The sequence below is a fragment of the Musca autumnalis genome, unplaced genomic scaffold, assembly GCF_047663935.1.
Source record: "Musca autumnalis isolate F117 unplaced genomic scaffold, ASM4766393v1 scaffold_1, whole genome shotgun sequence".
Taxonomy (NCBI): domain Eukaryota; kingdom Metazoa; phylum Arthropoda; class Insecta; order Diptera; family Muscidae; genus Musca; species Musca autumnalis.
Window position 1 is genome coordinate 318,967,514 of NW_027411644.1, and position 27,252 is coordinate 318,994,765.

The 27,252-nt window shown below is 34.5% G+C and overlaps 2 protein-coding genes and 1 long non-coding RNA gene across 12 annotated transcripts; 1 reads left to right on the top strand and 2 right to left on the bottom strand.

Annotated features, from left to right (window-relative positions):
• Positions 1-6,689: 6,689 nt before the first annotated feature.
• Positions 6,690-11,484, bottom strand: LOC141390015 (heterogeneous nuclear ribonucleoprotein 87F-like). The gene is made up of 4 exons (XM_073962410.1): positions 11,131-11,484; positions 9,809-10,775; positions 9,617-9,742; positions 6,690-8,048 (listed from the first exon to the last, which is right to left on the bottom strand). The coding sequence occupies exons 1-3, from the start codon at positions 11,173-11,175 to the stop codon at positions 9,624-9,626; spliced, it is 1,131 nt and encodes a 376-aa protein (XP_073818511.1). The 5' UTR covers positions 11,176-11,484; the 3' UTR covers positions 6,690-8,048; positions 9,617-9,623.
• Positions 11,485-16,575: 5,091 nt separating this feature from the next.
• LOC141390018 (uncharacterized) lies at positions 16,576-16,864 on the bottom strand. The gene is made up of 3 exons (XR_012409249.1): positions 16,784-16,864; positions 16,679-16,699; positions 16,576-16,623 (listed from the first exon to the last, which is right to left on the bottom strand). It is a non-coding gene; the product is annotated as an uncharacterized lncRNA (long non-coding RNA).
• Positions 16,865-17,005: 141 nt separating this feature from the next.
• B52 (serine and arginine rich splicing factor B52) lies at positions 17,006-24,264 on the top strand. 10 transcript variants are annotated; one of them, XR_012409247.1, is made up of 12 exons: positions 17,006-17,245; positions 17,469-17,647; positions 17,718-17,788; positions 17,846-17,953; positions 18,222-18,321; positions 18,822-19,564; positions 19,635-21,010; positions 21,490-21,563; positions 21,630-21,929; positions 22,033-22,194; positions 22,671-22,700; positions 23,379-24,264. XR_012409247.1 is itself a non-coding variant. In XM_073962417.1 (10 exons), exons 2-9 carry the CDS (start codon positions 17,522-17,524, stop codon positions 22,675-22,677), a joined length of 948 nt encoding a protein of 315 aa, XP_073818518.1. In that variant the 5' UTR covers positions 17,063-17,245; positions 17,469-17,521; the 3' UTR covers positions 22,678-22,700; positions 23,379-24,264. The 10 variants fall into 10 exon arrangements, 6 of the variants coding, with proteins under 6 accessions (XP_073818513.1, XP_073818518.1, XP_073818514.1 ...); XR_012409245.1 differs by lacking the exon at positions 22,671-22,700; XR_012409248.1 differs by lacking the exon at positions 22,671-22,700 and having other exon boundaries at positions 23,412-23,988.
• Positions 24,265-27,252: the final 2,988 nt, after the last annotated feature.

A 27,252-nucleotide genomic window follows, 5' to 3' on the forward strand; every position in this document is an offset into this window, starting at 1 on the left:
TGCATGCATTTTAATTCTAAATTTATCACAATTTCTAAAAACGACTGCAAAGGACTTTTCCCAGTTTCTCTTGTTATATTGTCTAAAAAATGCTGCCAATTATTTACTATCATCGTTTTTTCTTCTATAAAACGACAACAAACAACAATTTTTACTTATTTGAAAATTTTTTGCCTTTTTAGGCGAAGATCATTTTTTTTAAGATTAATTTTTTAATTTTTTAATCGAGCTTTATGATCTATTATGCAAGTGAAAAAGGAAAGCCGACGATTCGAACCCACACACCCACCACTATGTGACATGCATGTTTCGTCTTCGGTCAAGACTCTTCAGACATATCGGATGTGGAGCGGCTTCGATGTCCTCGAACTTTTCTTCTTTCAAATGCATTTTTGTTTTGTATTTTACAACAACAATGAGGATTTTCCCATTTAGTTGTGCTTTCATGACAAACGCTTAGCGCTGCCTTTGAAAGTTATGAGTTTGGCTCTGAACGCTAACACGCCGTGACAACACTTTTTTCTGTGTTTTTCAAGGACGTGGGTTCAAACCCCAGCCTGGCTCAGCTGATTTTATTTATTTGAAAATTTTTTGCCTTTTTAGGCGAAGATCATTTTTTTAAGATTAATTTTTTAATCGAGCTTTATGATCTATTATGCAAGTGAAAAAGGAAAGCCGACGATTCGAACCCACACACCCACCACTATGTGACATGCATGTTTCGTCTTCGGTCAAGACTCTTCAGACATATCGGATGTGGAGCGGCTTCGATGTCCTCGAACTTTTCTTCTTTCAAATGCATTTTTGTTTTGTATTTTACAACAACAATGAGGATTTTCCCATTTAGTTGTGCTTTCATGACAAACGCTTAGCGCTGCCTTTGAAAGTTATGAGTTTGGCTCTGAACGCTAACATGCCGTGACAACACTTTTTTCTGTGTTTTTCAAGGACGTGGGTTCAAACCCCAGCCTGGCTCAGCTGATTTTATTTATTTGAAAATTTTTTGCCTTTTTAGGCGAAGATCATTTTTTTTAAGATTAATTTTTTAATTTTTTAATCGAGCTTTATGATCTATTATGCAAGTGAAAAAGGAAAGCCGACGATTCGAACCCACACACCCACCACTATGTGACATGCATGTTTCGTCTTCGGTCAAGACTCTTCAGACATATCGGATGTGGAGCGGCTTCGATGTCCTCGAACTTTTCTTCTTTCAAATGCATTTTTGTTTTGTATTTTACAACAACAATGAGGATTTTCCCATTTAGTTGTGCTTTCATGACAAACGCTTAGCGCTGCCTTTGAAAGTTATGAGTTTGGCTCTGAACGCTAACACGCCGTGACAACACTTTTTTCTGTGTTTTTCAAGGACGTGGGTTCAAACCCCAGCCTGGCTCAGCTGATTTTATTTATTTGAAAATTTTTTGCCTTTTTAGGCGAAGATCATTTTTTTAAGATTAATTTTTTAATCGAGCTTTATGATCTATTATGCAAGTGAAAAAGGAAAGCCGACGATTCGAACCCACACACCCACCACTATGTGACATGCATGTTTCGTCTTCGGTCAAGACTCTTCAGACATATCGGATGTGGAGCGGCTTCGATGTCCTCGAACTTTTCTTCTTTCAAATGCATTTTTGTTTTGTATTTTACAACAACAATGAGGATTTTCCCATTTAGTTGTGCTTTCATGACAAACGCTTAGCGCTGCCTTTGAAAGTTATGAGTTTGGCTCTGAACGCTAACATGCCGTGACAACACTTTTTTCTGTGTTTTTCAAGGACGTGGGTTCAAACCCCAGCCTGGCTCAGCTGATTTTATTTATTTGAAAATTTTTTGCCTTTTTAGGCGAAGATCATTTTTTTAAGATTAATTTTTTAATTTTTTAATCGAGCTTTATGATCTATTATGCAAGTGAAAAAGGAAAGCCGACGATTCGAACCCACACACCCACCACTATGTGACATGCATGTTTCGTCTTCGGTCAAGACTCTTCAGACATATCGGATGTGGAGCGGCTTCGATGTCCTCGAACTTTTCTTCTTTCAAATGCATTTTTGTTTTGTATTTTACAACAACAATGAGGATTTTCCCATTTAGTTGTGCTTTCATGACAAACGCTTAGCGCTGCCTTTGAAAGTTATGAGTTTGGCTCTGAACGCTAACACGCCGTGACAACACTTTTTTCTGTGTTTTTCAAGGACGTGGGTTCAAACCCCAGCCTGGCTCAGCTGATTTTATTTATTTGAAAATTTTTTGCCTTTTTAGGCGAAGATCATTTTTTTAAGATTAATTTTTTAATCGAGCTTTATGATCTATTATGCAAGTGAAAAAGGAAAGCCGACGATTCGAACCCACACACCCACCACTATGTGACATGCATGTTTCGTCTTCGGTCAAGACTCTTCAGACATATCGGATGTGGAGCGGCTTCGATGTCCTCGAACTTTTCTTCTTTCAAATGCATTTTTGTTTTGTATTTTACAACAACAATGAGGATTTTCCCATTTAGTTGTGCTTTCATGACAAACGCTTAGCGCTGCCTTTGAAAGTTATGAGTTTGGCTCTGAACGCTAACACGCCGTGACAACACTTTTTTCTGTGTTTTTCAAGGACGTGGGTTCAAACCCCAGCCTGGCTCAGCTGATTTTATTTATTTGAAAATTTTTTGCCTTTTTAGGCGAAGATCATTTTTTTAAGATTAATTTTTTAATCGAGCTTTATGATCTATTATGCAAGTGAAAAAGGAAAGCCGACGATTCGAACCCACACACCCACCACTATGTGACATGCATGTTTCGTCTTCGGTCAAGACTCTTCAGACATATCGGATGTGGAGCGGCTTCGATGTCCTCGAACTTTTCTTCTTTCAAATGCATTTTTGTTTTGTATTTTACAACAATTTTTACATTTTAAACAAAAAGACAATAAGGAAATCTTTCATTTTATTTGTTTACGATAGGTAATTTGGCCTCGAGAAATTACTCGCAAATTTATGCTCAATTACTCGATAATTTTACTTGATAACGAATGTTGGCATCCCAACTTTGAGTACTAAGGTCGAAACAACTCGATCACATAATAAATATTGCCTATGGTGTTTAGGGAGCGTTGTTGCTGTCTTTGTTTTTGCCACATGCACTGTGTGTGAACAAAACAACCAGTAAACTTCCAGTTTGTGGTTCTTATGTACTTACTATTTTGTTTAAAAATGTCTATAAAAAAAAAAACTTTTATCTACCAAACCAATAATACCACACAAATATTTTTCTTACTTGCCATTGTAACCACAGATATAATTAAAACAAATAAACAAGTTTTACATCATTTTATATTTAAGTTTATTTTATTGAGACATTTTATATACACAGAAATTAGTTTTACTGCTTTAACAAACAGAAGAAACTTACCATACCAGAAGGACAGTGAAGAACAGTTCCACCAGCATATCACCGCTTAATAACAATGTTGAGATTGAACATTTGTTGGGTGATCGATGTAATGCAAAAAAGATATTTTAATTTATTAGTAGAATTTTTAACATTTTCTTCTTACTCCTTCTTTCACCTACACAACAAATTCCGATTTTTATTAATGGGCCGATTCCGTACAGCGAGGCGAGTCGTGTCGCGTTGCGAAATGCAATTTTTCGATTCCGTATGGCAATATCGCCTGACGTCGTAAAATTTTGTCGCCGAAATGTTCATTTTCCGGCGACAACAAATTAGCTGTCGCCGTACATTTTTACTAACGAATGAAAATAAAATAAAAATAACTTGTTATCGACGATTATTTTCTATCGCTGTACGTAGTGCATTTTTTAAATTTTGTCACAGAGACGATAGACGACGCGACATGACTCGCCTCGCTGTACGGAATCGGCCCATAAATTCTATATTACTTTTCTTCTCGATTTTTGCAATATTAGTTTTTATTTTAGGTGAAATATTCAGATTTACAGTTTAGTGTTTAGATGTATAAATCCACACGATTTCAAATGCCAATTTCATAGTGAATAAGTCAAATCCATTTTCTTTTTGCGTGTACGCCATTGATGTCCGAAATGGATTTGATTGAACTCGAGTAGATTTCATAAATCTAAACGTAATATTTTGCTATTATTTTCCTCTTCGGAAATGTCAACGCAACAGTAATAAATAAATACCAATCACAGGGCAACACAAATGGTAACACTGCACAAATTTGACAAAAATGAACACGATCGATGACATTTATGAACAGAAGGTAATGTAACATTTTGCGCCATCTTGCATTTATGAATTCAGCAATACTCTACGATAATATACTAAACAACTTTTGGTTGGTTTAATACAAATTGGAAATCAGCTATAGGAGGGCTACTAGAAAAGTTGCTGGGCTAGGCAATACTACGCGCTGGCAAGCTGTCAGACGCCATTTGACATTTAAATTGGAAAGTTCGACATTTTTTAGCGTAATCGAACTTAGAACGGTTTGACGTACAATCATTTGTAGCGCTATATGCGGGGACTTTAAAATCACTTTTCTAAAAAATGGAATTTACTTGTGAACATTTTCATCCTATCATTTTTCACAATTTTCAACGTGGATAATCACTGCAAGAGTGTATGAATGAAACAACTCAAACAGCATAGCCGAAGAACTTTTCAGCAATCGTACCATTTTTTTTTCTTCAGTGAAAAGTTTGTGTTTTGTTTTGAGGACGAAATGATTCAGAAGAAATGAAAGTCAAGTGCTTTGTAGTTTTAAAACTTCGTCAAAATATTTCAGTCTCACACTCATGCATTGTTCCTGGAAAAGGCATCAGAAAAAAATGATACAGGTTTGCTGTTTACCTGCGTTAAAATGCGCAATTGTGAAGTTTTGACGTACATAGTTTCGCATTTGTTAAGTATTACGGCGTTTAAACACAATACTTCAATGTTGGAAAACTTGCGGTGCTTCAAAAGACGTTTACAAGATCCTCAAAGGTAACGCGTCATGTATCTATGTGAATGAGCCCAAAACAAAACAGCAATCGACTGTGTGGGTCTTCGAAGAAGATCCAAGCCAAATCCAACAAAAGGTGTTCGTAGAAGAAGCACTTCGAAACAAATGCCATGTTGCGACTGCTTGAAAAAGGTAGAACGGTAAATTGTGAGTGGTACACCAGAATTTGTTTGCTTGAAGAGAAGACGAATCATTTTGCACCTAGACAATGTAGGCTCTCACACAACGGCCGGTTTGAGCCGACCAAAAAACTTGTAATTGATTGGTCATCAATTTTCGTCGCCACAAGATGCTGTTGAAGCGTTCAAAAATAATGTTTTGGATTGGAAAAACTGTTTCGACAACTGGTTTGAACGTATTCAAAAGTGTATGAATCACGCTGGAGAATACTTCAAAAAATAATAAGGCCATTTTTGATGACAAATATTTGTGTTTTCATTATTACGTCCGAGACTTTTCTAGTAACCCTCGTACTACGATATGGTTAAAACTCCTTTAATGCTCACCTTTCCCGTGACTATTGCATTATTACTCCTCGCCAGCGTACGTAAAAATACTTTAAATCAGGATCCGGCAAAAAGGGGCACACGTGCCCTTGATGAGAATAACAACAGAACAACCACCACTCAGTCCTTCGTTCAGAAGTCAATGAAGAAGGTTCTGCTATCACTTGTTTTAATGATTTTTAATTTTAGCAATGCATTAACGCACACGCTGTTTGTGGAGAGAGTCGTATTCGTGAGACTGCAAACAATGCGTTTGTATTAGTGCCGATACCTGCTTTAAATCAGGCATGACCAAAAAGAGAACGGAGAAAATGTAAATGTATTCAAAATATTGGCAACTTTTAACAGTGTGTTAGAAAGTTTGTATTCACGCAAGCTGTAAAACAATAACAAATCAAAACATTTGTTCTCTTTAGTACGCTCTTTCTGTGCATTCGGGTCGTGTGCGTGTAAATTGCCGAAAATCATCGGCACCGCCGTTCCAAATGTGACCATGCTTGCTTTAAATAACCTTTCCAATCGTTTCGTTTCGTATTTTCCATAGGAACAATACAAAACGAAACATAACCCACGTTGGCGGAGCTCGCTCTTTAGTTTCGTTTTGTTTACATTCGTGAGTACGAACAGAACGAAAAGTACTCAACTCCACAAGAGCAGATAGAAAACGAAATAGTACTAAACACATGTGAATAAATCAAAAACGTTTGGTGGTTGATAAAATTCACTGTGGTATGCTGATGCTAACTTATAGGATTGTTATGCAATCACATGTGTGTGCGCGCCTGAGTGTGTCATTGACCATAACGCACAGCAAACGTTTGCCAAAAAAATCTTTTTGTTTCGGTGGTCAATGAAACAACTCGACAAAGCATAGCCGAAGTACATTTCAGCATTCGTACGGTTTTCGTCTTTTTACATTGAAAAGTTTGTGGTTTTGTTTTGGTTGTGAGAATGAAACGATTCAGAGAAGCTGAAAAGTTTGTGGCTTTGCGTGTTTGGTATGGGAATCGTTTTGCTTGTTTACGCTCATTGTTCCTCGCTTCTTTCTTTAAAAATAGGTTCTCAATATTATTCATTTGTTCTCAATTATACTTTTACAAAAATAACTTACACTTTTTTTACCTCACAGCTACAGACATAAGCCTAGAAATGTACTAACAATGTACAGCACAAAAAAATAAACCTACATTATTGTTTATTTTATTTTTTGTGATTGTGGTTTTTGTATTTTTTATTTTACTTCTCCTTATTTAACTATATATACTTATATTCTATAAAAGAAACTCCTTCTCCTTGTAGTTACAGAATTCTTTGACATTTTCTAAGATATACACAAGATACCTTCATCAGTCCATCAAGTTTATCATTAAAAAAAAGTCTCACATTATTACTTCACTGGCCATTAAGGACAAACAAAACATGTACCATTATCCTGGGTACACACATAAGTATCTTCTAGTCTATGTAGTAATTATTAAATTTTGCACAAAATGTGTTCTTTCAGACTGTCAAGTTTTGCCATGTTTTACTACCTTTGTTTTCTCCTTTAAGCATATTGAAAATCCTTAAATCTAGAAATAGTTTTGGGATTTAATTTTCATTTATATTTAAAAATCAATTCGACAACAGACTAATACCATTTTATGTAAAATAAAAGAAATACTTGTGAAACTAGATGAACTAATAGTGAAAACGTTTTTGGATATATAAAAAAAAACAAATGTTAAGATTAAAATGTTGGGTATTTTTGTATCAATGTTTGACATAAATGCTGCCTTACTTGTTCCTGTATCATCATTTTGTTAAAATAGTTTTCTTCTTCCTAGGATTTCTCAAATGTAGAGAAATCGTTTGGGGTTTCTTTGCAAAATGAGTGCTAGTTGTTATTGTTGTTGTTCTTCTGAAGTTTAAATATAAAATTATACATATGTACTACTATAACTAAACTACGAATAATATATAGATGTACTTGTGGTGGTGTATGGGGGCACAACAGTAAATTCTTTAAATCTTAGTTGTCACACAAGTTAATGCATATATATACGAGGAGGAGCGTCTTCAATTATTTTCTGTTATAAATAATTCTTATTATTGTTGTGTAAAGAGACGATGCTTACTAGCCTAAAAAAAGCAGGGTGTTTAATAAAAGGAACAAGATGCGACGTTCAGACACCACCATCACATATCTCAGGGTGAGGGAAGAATAAATAATATGCGTAAGGGGGTATTTGTTTTCTTTTTCTCAACTCCAACAATGTCATAACTATACAGGCTGAACATACAACTATTTTGTATATTTTGGTAATAAGTAACATCTCAATGGAGATGATTACAACTTTTCAGATCATTATAGGCTTACTTAGTATCTGTTATAATTTCGATATGCCTGCCTGCCTGCCTGTCAGTTTGTCTGCCTTGTATGAATGTTTGAGCCTAGTGTTCATAAATTCTTCCTTCATCTTCTTGTTAATCCTTGCTTGTTTTTATCCTGCCTGCCTGCCTTCCTGCCTCTTTCTCTTTATGCTTGATAGTTTTGTTTTTGCTATATTTTACCTAGTTGCGGAGGAAAAATATTTATGAATCAGATTAGATTTGAAATGTTAAAAACAAAATCATAAAAAGTTTTCAGCGTTTTGGAGAGACCTGTAATATTATGCGGTTCAACAGAGCGCTGATAATGTTATATATTTAAAAAGTTTAGAAGAAAGTATAAATTAAAAGGTATGTTTAAGTAAATAGCAAAAGATTATTGATTGGAATAGTCTAAGATCAAGATAGAACATTTTATGTAAAACGATTTTAAACTCTTATTTATTGTTGTCTTTTTAGTGGACGTTTTATTTAATTAAATTAATTGAGCTATCTAGCGAAGTCCACACACACCCAACCAATATGGTACGATCGTTTCGCTGGTGGTTAATTTAGCTTATCAGGCATATCTCCGCTAGTAGATTTAGTTCAATTGAATGTAGGTTCGATAAAGTGAAGTTTAGTTTAAGTATATCCCCAATGGCTTTGACAATTCTTACGTCGTATTTTAATTTGGAATTTTAAAGAAAGTAGTAAAGAAAGTACGTGCCACAGTGAACAATATTAAACAAATAGTCGTGATATCGTGTCTCCGACATTTTAAGATTTTTTTTACCAGTGATTAATTTGATATGATACAAAGCTACATATATACATATTTTCCCACAACATTCCCGAAGGGACAAGGGAGACTTCTCTAATATCAATGAGTGCACGCCAATTCATATTGGCTCAATTACATACCTTCTTTTAATTTTTTTTATAAAAATAATTTTTGGGACTTTCTTCAAATTAGAATTAAATCAAACTATTAATATTTTAAAGTAGATTTTTCTTTCAACTGAAAAAGCACATTTTGAACTAATTTTGGATTTTTTGTTGTTGAAACATATTGTTTAGTTTTGTGCGCCGATCTTCATACATTTTTGTGGGCGTTTTAAGAACCTAGACATCTTGTCTTTAGCGAAACAGAATTTTAAATCTGTTTTAAAAAATGTTTTGAACTGTCAATGTCAAAATTTCGATTTTAACGGAAAAATTGAGTAATTTGTCCAAAAATCGGACAAAAAACATTTTAAAAGTCTGTCTCGTTTAAAGACATGAATTTGTCGGCATTCTCTTTGCTACCTGTACTTCAAAATGTGTAAATAATTTTTTAATTATTAATTAATTGCTAAGTCTTCCGACACCACTTGTACAGAAGTTTTTCATGGCTAAAATACTCTGGAAATGTAAGCCAACATTTCATTACGCTGAGGGAATTTACCACCGCCGAAAAGCTTGATGGTCTGGCCAGGAACCGGAGTCCTTCTGAGTGCAAGGCGGACGTGCTTACCACTAGACCACGTTGTAGATACAAAGCTATATAAACGTTCATTGTGGGTCTTTGTTTTGCGTGTGTTGGCCTTGTGCATAGGCCACCCTAATCTTAATTTCATTTTCTAGTTCTCTTTTCAATTATTTGATATATGTACTTTCTATCGACTATTCCATTTTTAACAGTCCTTTGCTATTCACTTTTCATCCCATTAAAGCAAAAACAATATCCACCCCGTTTTCTCCCTAATTACCAACCACCATATAGTACTTACCCTTAACTTAGTATCTTCTATTTCCACCGCCACCACCCATATTGCCTCCACCGGGACCACCACCGCTATTATAGTTGTTGCCGCCAAAACCACCACCACCAGTAGCTGCAGCACCTTGGTTGCCACCTAAAGATAAAACAAAAAGATTACTACTGTTGTCAATATTCAATAAAAAAACAAAATCAAACTTACCCTTATTAAAGCCATATGGCGCCGGTCTGTTATTACCGAAGTTATTACGTTGTGGACCACCACCATAACTTTGTTGGTAATCATTTCCAAAGTTACCACCACCGCCATTACCACCCCAGCCGCCGCCACTGGCATTGGCTGGTGGACCACCAAATCCACCGTCGTTACCATTCCAATTATTGCCTTGATTATTCCAAGGAGCAGGTTGACTATTCCAACCACCGGGACCGCCACCTTGACCACCTCCAAAGTTGCCGCTGTTGCCGAAGTTATTTCCACCCCAGTTGCCACCATTTTGGCGACTGCCTCCCCATCCACCTTGATTACCACCGCGATCATTGTTACGTCCACCACGACCGCCCTGAGGACCTCCACGGCCACCCTGGCCACCACCGCCACCACCACCGCCGCCGCCTTGGCGATCCATATCTTGTTTGGCTATGGCTTTCTTCACATCCAGATTTTTGTTCTTAATAGTGTGAGACTTTTGCAAAATAATCTTGTCCACGGGATCATAGTCGTCAAATTCGACAAAAGCGAAGCCGCGTTTTTTGCCAGTCTCCTTATCGGATACAATATTTATACCCAAAATATTGCCATAACTTTTGAAATATTCACGCAAGCATTCTTCGTCATGATCTTCACGCAAACCACCAACAAACAATTTCTTGACTGTGGCACCGGCATTGGGATTGTCAATATCTTGACGTGGAACAGCACGCTTGGGTTCAACGGTACGGCCATCGATCTTATGAGGGCGAGCATTTTGGGCATTATCAATCATATAAGAATGGGAGTAAGTAATGAAACCAAAACCGCGGGAACGCTTGGTTTTGGGATCCTTCATTACAACAACATCTACAATGTTACCCCATTTTTCGAAATGGGCTTTCAAACCTTCATCTGTGGTACGGTAATCAAGGCCGCCAATGAACAATTTGCGAAGTTGCTCTGGCTCTGAGATGGGCTGCAAGTAGAAGGAAAATGTAAAAGTTAATACATACTCAAAAAAACTAAAATACGGGTCGAATAACTGTCCATTTTACTGAAAAGAATAAAAATATGTGTATGTAGTTAAATATGAATGCCTTTTTACTAAATGTGGGTAAACAAACAACCTAATTTTTAGAAAGTACAGCCACATTTCATGCGGTAGCCATTTTGATTTTATTTCAAAGACGCATGGTATACATACACACATTTTTGCAATATATTACATTTTATTTTAATAAAATAAAGATAAGATACAACAAAAATTAGTTTTAAGAAAGCAAATTTCAGAAAACCAAGGGACAGATTCAATATGGCTTAATTTTCCTTACCTCATCATCGTTGTAGTTTCCATTTTCTTGGTTGTTGTCAGACATCTTGTTTTTAGAATAGAAGAATTACTTAAAACAAAGATCGCGTTTTTATTTAAACTTTATTTTCTGGTGGAAATTAAATCTCCTAATTTTAATTTCGGCAGGCAGCACTTAACTAACTTAACTAACCGAAACTAATACGAATATAAAACACACGTTTCCCGGGCGCGTCCTGCAACGTAATGAAAAAGGCTTTCTCCAATTTCGTTTATTAACCCGACAGCATTTTCTTCATTTGCACAGTGTCGGATGATAATTGCTATGACGGCGTTAAAAGTTTTAACGTCGTTCTTAGTTAACGACGGATAATTCAGTGTTTGGATGATAATTGTTCTGACGGCGTTACAAATTACAACGCCGTTCTTAGTTAACGGCGGAAAATTCAATGCTCTGAAGCATGGCAGAACTACCAGGTAGTGGTATCACACCAGCTGATCGAATATGAAAAGTCAAATCCCTTTATAAAACAATTATTTTTGTTGTAATTTCCCCAACAACATAAAGAAAGTTTTGACATAACATATTCAAAATTTTACGATGCCACTACCTGGGTAATTGTGCCATGCTCTGAAGCCAGCATGCAAAGCGATTTAAACTGCAGTTACATTCGGTCTGTTCCTTTACGGAACAAGTTGAGTTGACGCACTATGCTCAATTTTTTTTTTTTTTTTTTGAATTGTATTTTTTTAGGTAGCCTGCCTTCGGCCGGGGATTTAAAACTTTCTCCTATGGACAGGTGCAAATCTAGGGCACGGGAACAACTTTTTTTCAAATTTAAAATTTTTCTCTTATCAGCTGGCCTTTAACAAAGGAACTTTTGGAACTTCAAAGGCCCATATCTCGGGAAGTATGGACTTCCGCAATAAATGTTATATATATTTGCGATCAGGGTGACGAGATCTACCTGTGATAAAAATTTCATTTCGATCCGAGCATAGTTGGCCAGCTCGTCTTATGCCAAAAAAGTTCATCAAATTAGGCGTTTTCTAGATCGAGTTCCACACTAAAGTTATTTCATTGAAAAAATCGAATGAAATTATGCGTTTCTAGATAGAGTTCCATTGTAGAGTAAACTCATGAGATTGCTGATTGATGGGGAATTCGATCAATGAACGCCTAATTTCATGATATTTTATAATAAAATTCACTCTAGTGTGGACCGGAACTTTGCGTATACGTCAAATTAAAACTCATCTTAAATCCATTGGATTTCATTTTACGTTTAAGCAATGGAATAGACAGTTGAAATCTAGCCTAACAAAAAAATTTGGAAGTTGTGCATTTGGAGTTATGATTTCACAACATCCTTCGATGCAGTCCACACGGACTTTGCCGACAGATGTATACCCTCAGCCAATGTGAAGTGAAACTTTCACTTACGGACAGATGTAAAATGCGTTTACATATAACCGTAATATCCCAGCAAAAAGTTTGCATCCGTGGATGCAGTTTAAACAGTACAAGTGTACAGTACATTTGCCGTTGGAGTACATCTTTTCCTATGAACTCACTTATGCATTTTACAAGAGAGTGCGCAGCTAGGATGCACTCCATTTTTGCTAACACAACACACTGCTGGGATGCAGTCCATTTTCGAGCCAAATCACCACATTTGATGCAGTGTTTTGGATTGCATTTAAATGCAGTCTAAAGATGCTATAAAAATGCACGACATTGCAAAATATCCCAGAATAAATAAAATGTATTTATTATTTGTTTAAAACAATAATTTTAAGAAATTTTTTACATAAACACAAATTATACAAATTCTCCGTTAAATTTAATCGTGACCGAGTTTACTTCTTCTGCTCTGCATTTTTTGCCATCGCTATTGATTTTGCTTCATCATCCAAAGGGTTTTTATGCATATTGTCCAACTCCACTCCAAAACTTATTTATAATCATATTTGGAAAAAAAGAATGCTACGTCTTTTGTAGGGATCAACAAATTGGTTTGTGCCTGCAGGGATCTTTAAGCGAGTGCTTCTAAAATGTATCGAACGGAGTGCATTTTTCATAACTCCGTGTGGACTGCATTCAAAGATGTTGTGAAATCATAATGCTTAGTTTACATTTACGAAATCCAATCGATTTCAACTGTCAAATCCATAGGTTAAACGTCAAATGAAATCCAGATTAGATTTCATTTGACGTTTGAGCTATGGAATTGACAGTTGAAATCGAGTGGATTTCGTAAATGTAAACTTAGCATAAGCAGGACAATCAAACTAATGGGTAATTTACACTATATGTTTTTTACATATGAGTTGTCACTTTTTATATACAAAATATATACGCAAAATGACAACACATATGTACAATTACATATCGTGTAAAACACCCATAAGAGCTGACTGTGTTCTCAACTTAAAGGCCAGCACAGAATCAATCGTTGCTTGCTTCCCCAAATGTCAAATTATAAAGGAATACCAGAGCCTCTTTGTAAATCCGCCTGCGTTCTCCTTTAGGAGGCTCTGGCATTCCTTTATAATTTGGCTTTTGGGAAGCAAGCAAAGCAAGCGACGATTGATTCTGTTCTGACCTTTATTGCTTGCGTGGGTATATGTAGGCAAATGACGCAAAAAGCAAATGTAAATAAACTTCATTTATTTCTAGGATTTCGTAAAATGAAATCATATAGGCTATGTTCCTTTACTTACCTGAGGTTACCATTTTTAACCTGCAAAGTGTTCCTTAACCCCAAAATTTGGTAAAACTGGCAGCAATTTTTAAGAAATTGAGAGACTTTTGTTTGGCAGTTATTTCAGAATCAAGAAAAAAAAGGACGAAAAACAGAAGAAAAAGTCGAACGCCGACAAAACTAAATTAAAAACTGTGAAATAAAAGACGAAAATTGAGTTTTTATGTTTCTTTTTGACATTAGGTCTGTACGATAAATTCGCAAGTGAAAAGTACTTACAAGTGCTCAGCAAGTTCTCAGTAACGTCTCTCCACCAGTTTTACTCTCTCGAAGCTAAAAATTTGCAGATTGTTATCGAACAGCAATTTGCAAAAACTTGCATGATTTGAAGAAGAAATTGGCGGAAAAGATTAAATTAATAAATAATAAAATAAAAAAGTAGTCACCACAAACTACAAAATAAGTTATTTTATTTAAATTATTGTTTTCCATAATTTATTTAATAATATTTCCCTTTTTTATTTCTATTTATTTTAATAACCAAACGTTTATGTTTTTGCCAAGAAGTCCGCCACAAAACATTCGAATTTAAATCAGCTGATCAAACTTGCAAGTTCTTACAACAAAAATTGTCCTTGCAAAAACTTGTAAACAAAACTTTCCAAAGCTCTCCAAAATTCTGTCACTATTGTCTCCAAATTCGCTCTCTTTTACTTTACAAGTTTGTTATCGAACAGCATTTTGTAAAAGTTTGTACAAATTTGTACAAACTTTTGGGTTATCGTACAGACCTATTGCTACCAGATCTACCATTTTTCCGTTCCTTTACTTTTCTGGTAAAAATGTTCATGAGAGAGCAATTTTGACACTTTTCTCTTTTACCACTCTTACCATTAAAAAAGTAAAGGAACAAAGCTATAATGTGTTAATCCATGGTATATGTAAAGAGGTAGATTTAAATGAAAAAGTCTATAGAACCCTTGTTTTTTCGGAATTCTTAAAACTTCAAAATTAAGCAACAAGTGGGTTTGTTTACAACACCAATTTTGAGCATTTTGTCGATGGTCAGACTAGCACGATTTCAACATGGCGACGTCAAGTTTATAGGCGAGGGGTATGAAGTAGTGAAACCCATGTACATGGTTTTCTGTGTTTGTTGTGTTGCCTCTTCTTGTTGTTCGTTGCAAGATTTTTTCTTCCATTTTCTTTCATTGTGATTTTCTCAAGCCAACGTTAACAACGAAACAAGCATAAAAAGATTTAACAAAAACATTTTATTAATGAAATAGACAAGATTTAGCTATTACTATTAATTTAGTTATTAATGTTAATTATTTTGTGTTGTTGTTTAGTTTATTTATATATGTTTGCTTTGTTTTTTTGGTATGAGAAACACAACAAATGCGAAGAGTAAAATAAAGGGACACGAAAAAATCTTAAATTTCACGTTAACGTGTGTGGACACTAACGAAACTTGAAAAGAAACTTTAACGAAATTGGTTTCAAGAAACCTTGCTAGTCTGACCATCGACTTTACAAAAATCGCGTAAAATGAATGAAGGACCAATGTTTCTCCGCATAATCAAGTTGTGGATATGATAAAAAGTTTGTTTCAATGATAACCTGAAGAATTATTTCCATACAAATGTTCCAAAAATAATTTTAAAAACATTGAATTCGATTGTTTTTAAAATTGTTTGACATATTATTCAAACACCACACACCCATACACAGTTTGTGTATATTGTTTTGAAGTTTTAGGAATACTCGAATGAAAAAATTTAAATTGACATGAAGCTTTGGCTAACCTTTCTTATTAAACCATGTGTTAATCTATGATCTGTTCCTTTACTTTTGAAAGTGGTAAAACCGGCAAAATTAGTAAAAGTTGAAAATTGCTCCCATAAGTCGATGGTCAGACTAGCAAAATTTCGACATGGCGACGTCAAGTTTATTGGCGAGGGGTATGAAGTAGTGAAATCCATGTTCATGGTTTTCTGTGTTTGTTGTGTTGTCTGTTCTTGTTATTCGTTGCTGTATTTTTTATTCGGTTTGTTTCATTTTATTTCCTCAAGCAAACGATTAACAACAAAACAAGCATGAAACGAGGAAAAAGTATAAAATAAGGCCATGTTTATATTATAGCCTTTTGCAGGGTTAACCTTCTTAATGAGGATTTATTTGACGTATCCGCAAAGGAATTGACATATGAAACCCAGTGGGTTTGTTAAATCTGATTACATATAAACATACTATAACTTTTAAATTTAATAAAAAAATTTGATTATTGAAAAAGTGTTTGCTCTTTTTTTTGTTTATATTGGGTTGTTTTTTAGTTTATTTTGGTTTCCCAGCAAAAAAATGGAAGTTGTGCAATTGAAGTTATGATTTCACAACATCTTTCGATGTAGTCCAACAGAGTTATGGAAAATTCACTCCGTTCGATACATAAAGGTGCAGTAAAAATGCATGATATTGCGAAATATCCCAGAATAAATAAAATGCATTTATTATTTGTGTCAAACAAAAATACAAAGAACTTTATTATATAAACACAAATTAAAAAAGTTTCCATTAAATTCAATCACAAATGAGTGTACTTCCTCCCTTCTCCATTTAATCCAAGCGCAACTGATTTTTCTTCGTCATCCTAAAGGTTTTTTATGTTGCCTTCCCATCACTAGTTCAGCTTTCGACTCCAACTCCACTCCATTAAAAATTTCCGTCTCGTAAATTACCACAAAATTGTTCGCAACTTTATGCTCTGTTCCTTTACGTGCCTGAGGTTACCATTTCTTACCATTTTTAACCTGTAAAGTGTTCCCTTACTTTTAATAGCATACAATTTATATGATAGCAGTTTACCACTTTTACCATTTTTTTCCACTATTACCATTTTTAAAAGTAAAGGAACAGACCATTAGTTTGTATTTTTTATTTTATAACAAGTTCTTCGAAATATACACACACTTGTTTGTCTTTTGAAGAAATTATGTCGGCAGCGACGGGTAGGGATCAACCAACTGTTTTTGTTTTTTTGTAGGGATCTCTAAAGCAACTTCTTATAAATTGCATCTAACGGAGAGCACTTTTCATAACTCCGTGTGGACTGCATCGAAGGATGTTGTGAAATCATAACTCCACATGCACAACTTCTAAAATTGTTTGCTGGGAACACACCTTTTATTTTGTGTTTACACAGTGCCGCTGCAGTAACGACGTTGTTTTCAACAACGCCGTTGGTATTTCAGTACGTGTGGCTCAGTTCTCTTTACTCGTGAAGGCATTGTGTGTTCGTTCATTACTTCCGTTGGTAGCGTCGTGAATTATCATTGTAGTGCTGGAATAAAGAGTGAAGAAATATAGAATTTTGTAGAAATTGTTTTCAAAAAACACAATTTTATTAAAAGCTAAATTTATTTAGCGAATAAGGTGAGCATTTGAACTAAAAAAGTTTTTATAACACCGATTAAAATCAAGTCAAACATTTTTGGTAGACAAATTCTCTACCCGGTGACGCCATATTGCAATTTCTATAGAAAAAATGTGTTTTGCGCAGAACTGTATTTTTTTAATATTCACTTTTGCGATAACGAATAGCTAATTTTCTGGCAATAAAATAATTATATAAAGGACGTCACTTTATTGATTTCAGGAAGAATTGGAAGTACACACGCTAAGAAGTAATAAATATACTTTATAAAAAAGATGGTGGGATCACGCGTTTATGTCGGAGGGTTGCCCTATGGTGTTAGAGAACGCGATTTGGAGCGTTTTTTCAAGGGATATGGAAGAACAAGAGACATTTTAATTAAAAATGGCTATGGTTTTGTGGTAAGTTTTTTCAAATGAAATAAAAGTGTGCATTTTGTTAATATGTACATGTGTTTGTGTTTTCTTTTAGGAATTTGAAGATTATCGCGATGCTGACGATGCGGTTTATGAATTAAACGGGAAAGAATTATTGGGCGAAAGGTAACATTTATTTTTCCTCTTAAATTTATAAAATAAAAAACGTATTTATTCCTTCAGAGTTGTGGTCGAACCAGCTCGTGGTACAGCTCGGGGAGGTGGAGGTCACAGAGACAGATATGATCGCTATGACAGTGGCCGCCGTGGTGGTGGTCGCTACAATGACAAGTAAGTATATGTTTCTACTGACACAAACACACGTCACACTATTTTAGGGGTAGTTTTTCAAACACAAAAACGTGTGTATATTAAAGTAATTTAAAGAAAAATGCATTGATATTATTTTAATGATATTAGATTTTCTCAAAAAATATGTGCGTAGCTAATGCACACATTCTGTTTATACATTGATTATAATATCAATTTTTAGTTTGCTCTACTTTACAATTACTAAAGTTAACGTGTTAATAATCAATTTCTAAAAATATTTTTTTAGAAACAAGAATAACAACAGATCCAATTCCCGTTATGGACCTCCATTGCGCACCGAATATAGACTAATTGTTGAGAATTTGTCCAGCCGTGTTAGCTGGCAGGTATGTATTCGAATGTTTCAACATATATTTTTTATTGTAGTTAATACTAAATATATACCTATTCCCTATACCAAAAATGTTTTAAACATAATATTCAAAAACAAGTGAAAACTCAAACTTATATATAAGAAACAACGAACTAATTTCTGTATTTTTTGCAACAATAAGTTCGTTCTTTAATATTTCTTAGAATCACATAAAAATGGCATACTATGCATGCTTTTAACATTTCCCTTCCACCTCGTATCCACACCACCTTTTTTCAAATTCCATGTTTCCAAATTGTCTGATCCCTCTTACCCACTAGTTTTTATAATTTTATTTTGGTATATACTTTTATATACATATATGTACATATATATAGCAAAAACCGAAAAAACTGACTTACTGTTATCATTTACCCCTTCATTATTATTTCTATTTCGTATAATGTAAACGACCAAAAATATTAAAATTGCGCCACAAATCATGGGTACATCATCAAACCTCAAATACTACAGCTCGCGTCCTAAGGTGGTCACCCAGTATGAGAGTGTGGGACTATAACTTAAGATATTAGACGATAATCACAATGCCAAACGGCGGGAGGATGAAGAGGATGGTGCACTTGAAAAGATGCCAATAACTTACCGGCTCGTGAACAAGTTTGCTCTCTCTATTACCATTCCGCTTTGACGTATTTGTGTGTGTGTGTTTATTGTGTAATTGGGTCCACCTACTTCTCACACACAACATTGAGGGGCTAGCCAGGTCCTGTGCACCGCGAATTTATGTCAGGCTTACCGTAATCAACTTTGCTGCTATGCATAAAGAACTTAAGGACTGGAAGGCAAACGTTTCTATCAAAATGGATTCTTTGATTTCCAAGAAGTGGCTCGTACTCTTCCAAGTGTTTCTAGGCTATATGACGAGGCAAATTAAAATCAATAAACATTCAAAACTGGATGAAGACGACCGACCACTGGTTGCGATCCATCCCAAGACTGAATTACACTATTCTATGTTGTGTCCAGTGCGCACTATCTATAAAAAGGGAAATTCCATCATTTTTGAACAACGTTTGTGGCATGGAAGCAAAGAAGAATACCAGTTATACCGTTTTATTTAAGATACACTTGTTTACTTTCTGCTTTAGTGAAACATAGCGATTGTCATTATGATGGATTTTTTGACTATTTTATACGTTTGTGTGTGTCTGCTTTGAGAGATTGAAAGCAAATTGATGAGCTACCGAAATTTTTAGGTATTTTAAATTAAAAATGAATACACGATTAAAATATTAATATTTTTGCCATATAAACATTTAATTTTAGAACTTTAAAACTTTGTGTCTGTATATCATGTATTCGTTGGCCATTTAAGATCTTAAAATGAAGCCATTATGAGACGTGTGCCTGATGTTCGTCCCAATGGGTGTTTAGAATCCATGATACACTAAAATAATTACATTTGGATTTGAGGCGAACCACCTGGGTTCCAATCGAATGGGGTTTTCGAATGATGACTTTGGAAACATTGAGGGAAATATGATGTCCGAAGAAAACACAGATAACGATTATAAATAGACCAGTATCGGCGTATTCCAAGCTCGTCTCTTTGGTTGGTTGATTCTATAAAAAAGCTTTCACACTTCTTCCTGATTGATGAATGATGAAATCTACAAACGGAAGGCCAAACATTTGAGTCACACATAAAACTAAGTGGTTCCTTATTATACCGTGATTATGATATTTGAATAATAACAACGAAGAAGTTGTTACCACAGTACTTGATTGATGATAGATGACACCTTTAATCATCCACGTTTGTTGAGACTTGTCGATTGGCTATACCAGCGGACATTTCAGGGCTCCTGGATATGATGCTGCCTGCGCCTGTTACCTATTTACAACACACAAAATTAAACATGTCTTTTTGTTTCAAAAAGGCATGCTGACAATTTTTCTCTTTTTCAGTAAATCCTGGCGATCGTTATGTTGCTTAAATGGTTTTGGCCCAGTACACATACATCCCTAGATTCAGACAGAAATCAAAAAACATTTTCAAAGATCGAATGATGAGGGTAGTGTGGTGCCTCTGGCATATATGCAGACTATTGGCTATGAAGGTCTAACTAGTACGTCGTTTCCCGCCCGTCCCATATTGAGACAGCCCAGATGTCATTTACATACAATTCAATGATATCTCTAGGATGTTTTGATTACTTGATGAAAAGTGTGGCAGCTGACTCCTCCTCTCTGGCTTGCATCCCATGTTTTTGGTTTAAACGCTGAGCAGCTACTTTTCTTTATGTGTACGGTTTTTTTCGTTTAGTAGAATATTGTGGAAAACAATATACACGATGAGCGACGCTCGATTGCCGCGACCCCCTTTTCTAAAGACGATCTATGAGGATGGTGATGATGATGTGTGTGCCCCCACAAATCCCCCAATCTAACATGATTATTATGTGCATTATTACTGAAGTGCAAAATGTGTGAACGTCTCTCTACAACTTGACCAGATTTACAGCATTTTGAGAAATTTCGTTTGACATACAACATTCCACCCACAACTATAACACTAAACATCGTGTTCAGCACGTGCCTGTGTGTGTAAACTTGGTCAGTTGGTCGACGACGACGTAATCTCTGGTTGTTGATTTGGTCCGAACACAAAAACGTTACAAGTAAAACAAGAAATGTACTAAGTAAGAACTACTTTCAACAATTCAAGAAAAAAAGTTGATTTTCTGTTTTCTCAAATTTATAATATTGTTATTGATGAATTGAAAGAGAAGAGCTCAGACACGAGCAATTGAATAGACACCAGCATATTTACATATTGGCTGTTTTGGTGGAATGACATCACAAGCACTTGTACCAGTCGTTGATATTCGGATAACAGGATTTCGGACGACAAGGATGAAAGAATCTGCCCGCCCACTGGTCCTAGTAGTTGATGCTTCCTTCTTCTCTCTTCCCCCCTCTCGCGCTTCAGCCAAGATACTCAAGACAGGGATTACTATAGGCTCTTCACTTGCTACTGTAAATTGCTGATGTTCTATTCAATTCGTAATGTGTTGCTCTTATGCTATTCGGTAATATGAAAATCTAATGTATTTCTATTATTTTTATTTTCTTTTTCTATGGCGTTTGTTTTTATTAAATATTCTATTTTTGGATAAAGGATCTAAAAGATTATATGCGTCAAGCTGGAGAAGTTACATATGCTGATGCTCATAAGCAAAGACGCAATGAAGGGTAATTATTTTAAAATTAAATCTATTTGTAATTGTAAATATTTATACATATTTTTCTACTTTGCAGTGTGGTTGAGTTCGCTTCGTTGTCTGACATGAAGACTGCGATCGAGAAATTGGACGATACTGATTTGAACGGTCGCCGCATACGTCTGGTTGAAGATCGTCGCAGCGGTCGCGGGCGTGGTGGACGAGGTCAATCTGGTTCGTCCAGCTCACGCTCTCGATCACGTTCTCGCAGACGTTCGCGCTCCCGCTCTCGTCGTTCCTCGCGTTCTCGATCAAAGTCACGAAGCCGCTCTAAATCACGTGGCGCTCGTTCCAAGTCCAAATCTCCAGTTAAATCACGTTCACGCTCGCGTTCAAAGTAAGTAAAAACTAACATTTTGCCATCAATTGATGTATTACAAACATATTTGTAAACAATTTGTATACTGATTTATTCCAAATTCTTATTATCATTGTTACAGCAAATCTCGTGAACTGTCCAAATCAAAATCCAAATCTCCTCGTTCCCGCTCCCGTTCACGTTCTGTTAAACGTGATGACTCGCGTTCTCGTTCCCGTTCAGTTTCAAAACGTGAATCACGTTCACGCTCCCGTTCTAAATCTCGCAGAGATTCTCGTTCACGGTAAGTTGATGTTTGACGTCCATCAATTCGTATTCATGTTTTTATTAAATCAATATTTTCTGTTTTTGTTTTATTTTCTGTTTCGCTACCACTACACATACACATGATTTAATTGGTGTTATATCCAAACGATTGATTGAATAATAATAATATACAATTCTATCTTGTCATGATGCACAAAATTTAACTACGGCGGATGTTTGTCATTTCCATGTGCGATGTCGTCGGTTGATGTCGTCTCTGACTGTGTGTGTCTCAATGATATTTGTTGAGTACGTTCTTCTTTACAATTTCAATACAACAAATCCCCGTTCCCCCTTATATAATGTTGTTTCTTAAAAAAAAATATTCCCCCTCCCCTTTGTTTTATCTATTCTTTTTCTATGTATTTTGTACTTATTTTGCATTAAATTCTTTGACTTTTGTTTTGGATTTATCTGAAAAATAACTATAATCTCATACAAAAAACGAAGCAGGTCTTAAAAATTTGTTTCTTCCTAAAACAAGTAAGAGACGAAGCGAAATGATTTCCTACATTATCTGTTGGTGCCATCACAAAGTGATATTATTTCAATTATGACTTGTATTAATAAAATATTGTTAATTTTAAACATAGCATCCATTAATGTATCTACCTACCGCGTTGCTCTTCAAATTCACTCCCACTTGTTGATTTTATAGTCGATTTTACGTGAAATAAAATGAAATTAACATACGACAAGCCTGTGGATATTACGTGTGATGGTACTGGTGAACCTTTAAAATTACTGGCTTTAACATTTTATCAATTTAACATTTGTTTCTTTGGTTCTTCTTAATGCTTCCTTCCTTAGTAGATATTGATCATAATATATGAGACATTTTATTTTTGAAGATGTAGCCTGCCAACCAAACAACAACTGTTGTCAATACTTTTCGATTAGTAGAGGGGGTTATTACGAACGTAAATTGGCCTTGAGTGTTCTCACTCTCTCCTCACGGGGAATTTTCGCTCAGAGTAACCCCCAGAATTTATGCTCATTCATTGCTTAAAATTTGGTTGAGATCTGATCACTGTTGAAACGCTTCAATTTCAAAATGTCTGCCCTATTTTATTTTCTCAAATCTGCACTTATAAAAAAATACTTTACGTTTTGCTAATTTTGAAATATTTTTCCTATTTTCCCATAATTTTATTATTTCAGCGACCGTTCTGCTTCTCGTGACAACAAATCTAGATCCAGATCCCGATCCCGTTCTCGTTCCAGATCACGATCCCGTTCAGCATCACCGAAAAATGGCAATGCATCTCCGGACAGAACAAACGAGAGCATGGATGATTAGATTGTAAAACATTAGAATTCACATATTGACGCATATTAAAGCGTCATATTATTCGTCTTTCCTTCTCTACTTTTTTTTATTATTTTTTATCTCTTAAAAAGGTCTTAATCTTTATGTATTTTTCTTAATTTTAAAATTATGATTACAAAACAAAAAAGGCAAAGAAAAGAAATTGATCGGTATCAAAATTATACATTTGGTTGTAGAGAGGAATATGTAGAAATGTTGATGCCGCCCGAAATAGTAATAACCAAAAGACATAGATTTTCCCTGTGACCACTCCGTCGATCCTACTTACGCATATAGTAAGTAGTGTTGTTTTACAATTAACATCAGATTAGTTGGTTATTACTATCAGGTGACAATGATCATTAATTATTACTCTTACAACTTTAAAAACATTATTTTTATATGTATTAAAAAAAATGTTTAATTGTCCATCCAACAATCACTTCCCCGCCCTACCAAAAATATACTACATACTTATATACATACATTAAAGCATATGTGTGCTAATGAACAAGACATGTAATGAAAACCCCAAAAATTAAAAAAATAAACATTTGACATTTCTGCAAATTTATTCCATCTCCAAGAAAAAACAACAATGCGTTTTTGTGGCACCATCGAAATTATGATTTATAACAGAAGATACACACACAACCACGTAAGGAAAACATAGCCCTTATCCTATATACTTATATGTAAGTTTATGTGAAATAAAATAAAGATAACATAAAATGCAAATTGCTGTTTAATAAAATTATTTCCACGAATCACCCGAATTTGCAAGCTCTCAGTGAAAGAACTGTCAAAATGTCTCTCTCGAATCGCTCTCTTCTGCTGGTTTTTTGTGTTAACAGACGACTTCCAGCAACAATTGGTAAAAATTGTTACAAATTTTAGGGTAACCAGACACAGCTATTGCTGTAATTCATGAGACGAAAAATTAGTTTTGATTTAACACTATCAGGTATGTGATAATCGATTTCGAGCTCAAAACGAGTTAAAAACGACTGTAGGTGTGATGTATGAACATTTTCCGACATCGAATTGTTTTCGATATCGGTTTCATATTCCATTTTGTTCTAGGGAAAAATTGATCAAAAAGATGTGTGATGCAATTCGATACTCGGTTATTTTTCTCGTTTTGAAAACGGTAATATTTTTGTGGTCTATTTATAAACGATGTAATGAGTTTTGATATTTTTTTTAAGGAAAACAAGCTTGAAACTTAAACACGGATATAGAATAGATAAATTTACATTTATTTGCCTTATATTTAGTGTGTTTTGTTAAGAAAATTTACTTTGAACATGTTTCTTTTCTCTAGATTAGTAAAGACATCCGCTTAATATGCTGTTTGCACTGTTTGTAAAGTTCTCCTCATGTAATTGGATAAGAATTTCCATACTAAACGTCCATATAGGCCTATTTAAACATGAATACAAATTTATTTAACTTTTTATTACATTTTTTCGGCTTTTGCCATCGCCAAGACCAAGGTAGACGTGACAATTACATTTACATTTCAAAATGTAATAGGGTCTACTCATCAAATTTAGAACTTCGAAATTTGCTACCATAAAAATACTGTTTTTCATTTTAAACGTGTAATAAAAATTACCTACGACAGTTCTGAATGCGTTATATTTACATTTTGATTCAATTTTGATCTATTTTAGAGGATTTTCATAATGTATTTATGTTTTTTCTGAAAAAAATTGAGGAACGAACCTAATATTCAATATTTTCTTTGACAATTAATTGTCATTAACAACAATGTTGTTTTTGTAAATTTGTTAGTTGCTGTAATTCATGCATTTACCTTATAGCTATATTACATTACGTGTATTTCATGTGTATGTTTTGCATTTTTTACATCTACATGTTGTACACATAGTGTGATCCATATAAAAAATTTCATCTATCAAAATTATGTGTGAACCCATGTGTAACTTTTTCGTTTTAGAGCCCTTCCTATTTTTGTATGTACAATAAATAGAAAACAGCTGATTTGTTTGTTTTGATGAAAGCAGAAATTTGCAAAATTTGCTGAAAGAAATAATTTCTTAAAGAAACTTAAATAAATCGATTTGATAAAGGATTTGTTTACATTTATAGGTTATGTCACACAAAAAAACATATACTGGTGTAATAGCAAAAATTATAAATCATATGTAAAATGTCATTTTTCGCACACACAAAGAATTACACGAGGACAAAAAATTCAAAACATACACATGAAATACACGTAATGTAATATAGCTATTAGTCTTATGCCAGACTATGAAAAAATTCATTGAAAACGTTTTGCCATTTTCTTCCAAATTTTCATTGACTTCTACACACATATATGAAATCATATGAAAATTTTGATATTTTATTGCTTTGCATTGGTTTGAGAGTTACGAATGTAAACACAAAGAATAATTTCAGATTACAGAACCTTGTGTACAGAGTTTCACCCCCTTCACACCTCTTGCCTATAAACTCATTTTCACGTATATGAAAATTTTCATAGTCTGGCACAAGAGTTATATGAATATGCCTTGGTTTTGACTGCTCAAAAGCGCGTTGTCCGTTTTGATTGTCATTCTTAAATTGTGTCAGTGTTGAAACAAAATGTGGAAGTAAGTGAACAAAAACGTACAAAAGGAACTTTTTGATAAATTCGTTCATGAAACATTTTTTTATTTACTTTGTAGTATTAGGCCATGTTTATAACTGTGTTCCAGAACTAAAAAGTTTTTACAATTTTTACGACTTTTACACATTTTACTCGAAAAAGCGTTCCCGTACACAAAAAAGTTGTAAAATGTTCACTTCTCTTTAAACAAAAATGGCGCTGAATGACGCTCTCTTTAAAAACTTTTTACACGACAAATTTGGGCGAGTAAAAAAATAGTAACATGGTTGGCGGCGTCTGATTGGCTGATACGCCGACTTTGACATTTGTTCCAGTTTTTTTGACGTATTTTCCATTTTTCTGTTCCCGAACTATTTCAAAAAACTTTTGTGTGAGAACAAATTTGTTGCAGTTCTCTCTTTTACGAGTTTTACTATTAAAAAGTACGGGAACGAAGCTTATATGCCATTTAGATATGACACCATTAGCCGGATTTAGCCCATTATCAGGTTTTATTTGCTAAATCCAGCCAAAATCTACCAGATTTCCCATACAAAAATAAATCCTCCTATTGAGTGGATTTGTTTTAAATCTGGCATAAATCCTCGTATACAACTCTGTTTTTTGCAACATGTTGCTAGAAAATACAAAAAGTTGCAAGCTGGCACAAGAAACAAGGTAGATGCATCGGAGAATTGCTACACTAAAAATAATTTAAAATGTAAAAAATTGTAAACAAGGCGGAAAAATTAAATTTGTTTTGATGTACAAAGTTGATTTTAATCAACCAAGACTAATATTTATGATGTCTAAACGATAAAATAATTCGTTTATTTATTTTAGATGGCAAATTGCGATAAAATAATTCTTTATTTGCTCTTTAGTTAGCATTAGTAGCATAATGTGCTAACATTTTCAGTATTAAATAATAAATTTGTAATTTGACGTGTGTTTTTTGAGACGAATTCAATTTACAAACAATTCTTTTAACGTTTCAAATTCGTTCAGATGGGCTGATGCATCTACCTTGGTAATTGTGCTATGAACAAAAATCAGCTGACTGCAATTTAAATCCTCCAAAATGTATATCTAAATGCAATGAGATT

Excerpts from the sequence above, each read along its gene's own strand:
- LOC141390015 (XM_073962410.1), bottom strand. The coding sequence starts at position 11,175 with ATGTCTGACAACAACCAAGAAAATGGAAACTACAACGATGATGAG. Across the intron at positions 10,776-11,130 it reads GAAACTACAACGATGATGAG|CCCATCTCAGAGCCAGAGCA; the intron begins GTAAGGAAAATT and ends TTCTACTTGCAG. Across the intron at positions 9,743-9,808 it reads GCCATATGGCTTTAATAAGG|GTGGCAACCAAGGTGCTGCA; the intron begins GTAAGTTTGATT and ends TTTTATCTTTAG.
- B52 (XM_073962412.1), top strand. The coding sequence starts at position 17,522 with ATGGTGGGATCACGCGTTTATGTCGGAGGGTTGCCCTATGGTGTTAGA. Across the intron at positions 17,954-18,221 it reads GGTGGTCGCTACAATGACAA|AAACAAGAATAACAACAGAT; the intron begins GTAAGTATATGT and ends ATATTTTTTTAG. Across the intron at positions 21,930-22,032 it reads CGTTCACGCTCGCGTTCAAA|CAAATCTCGTGAACTGTCCA; the intron begins GTAAGTAAAAAC and ends TCATTGTTACAG.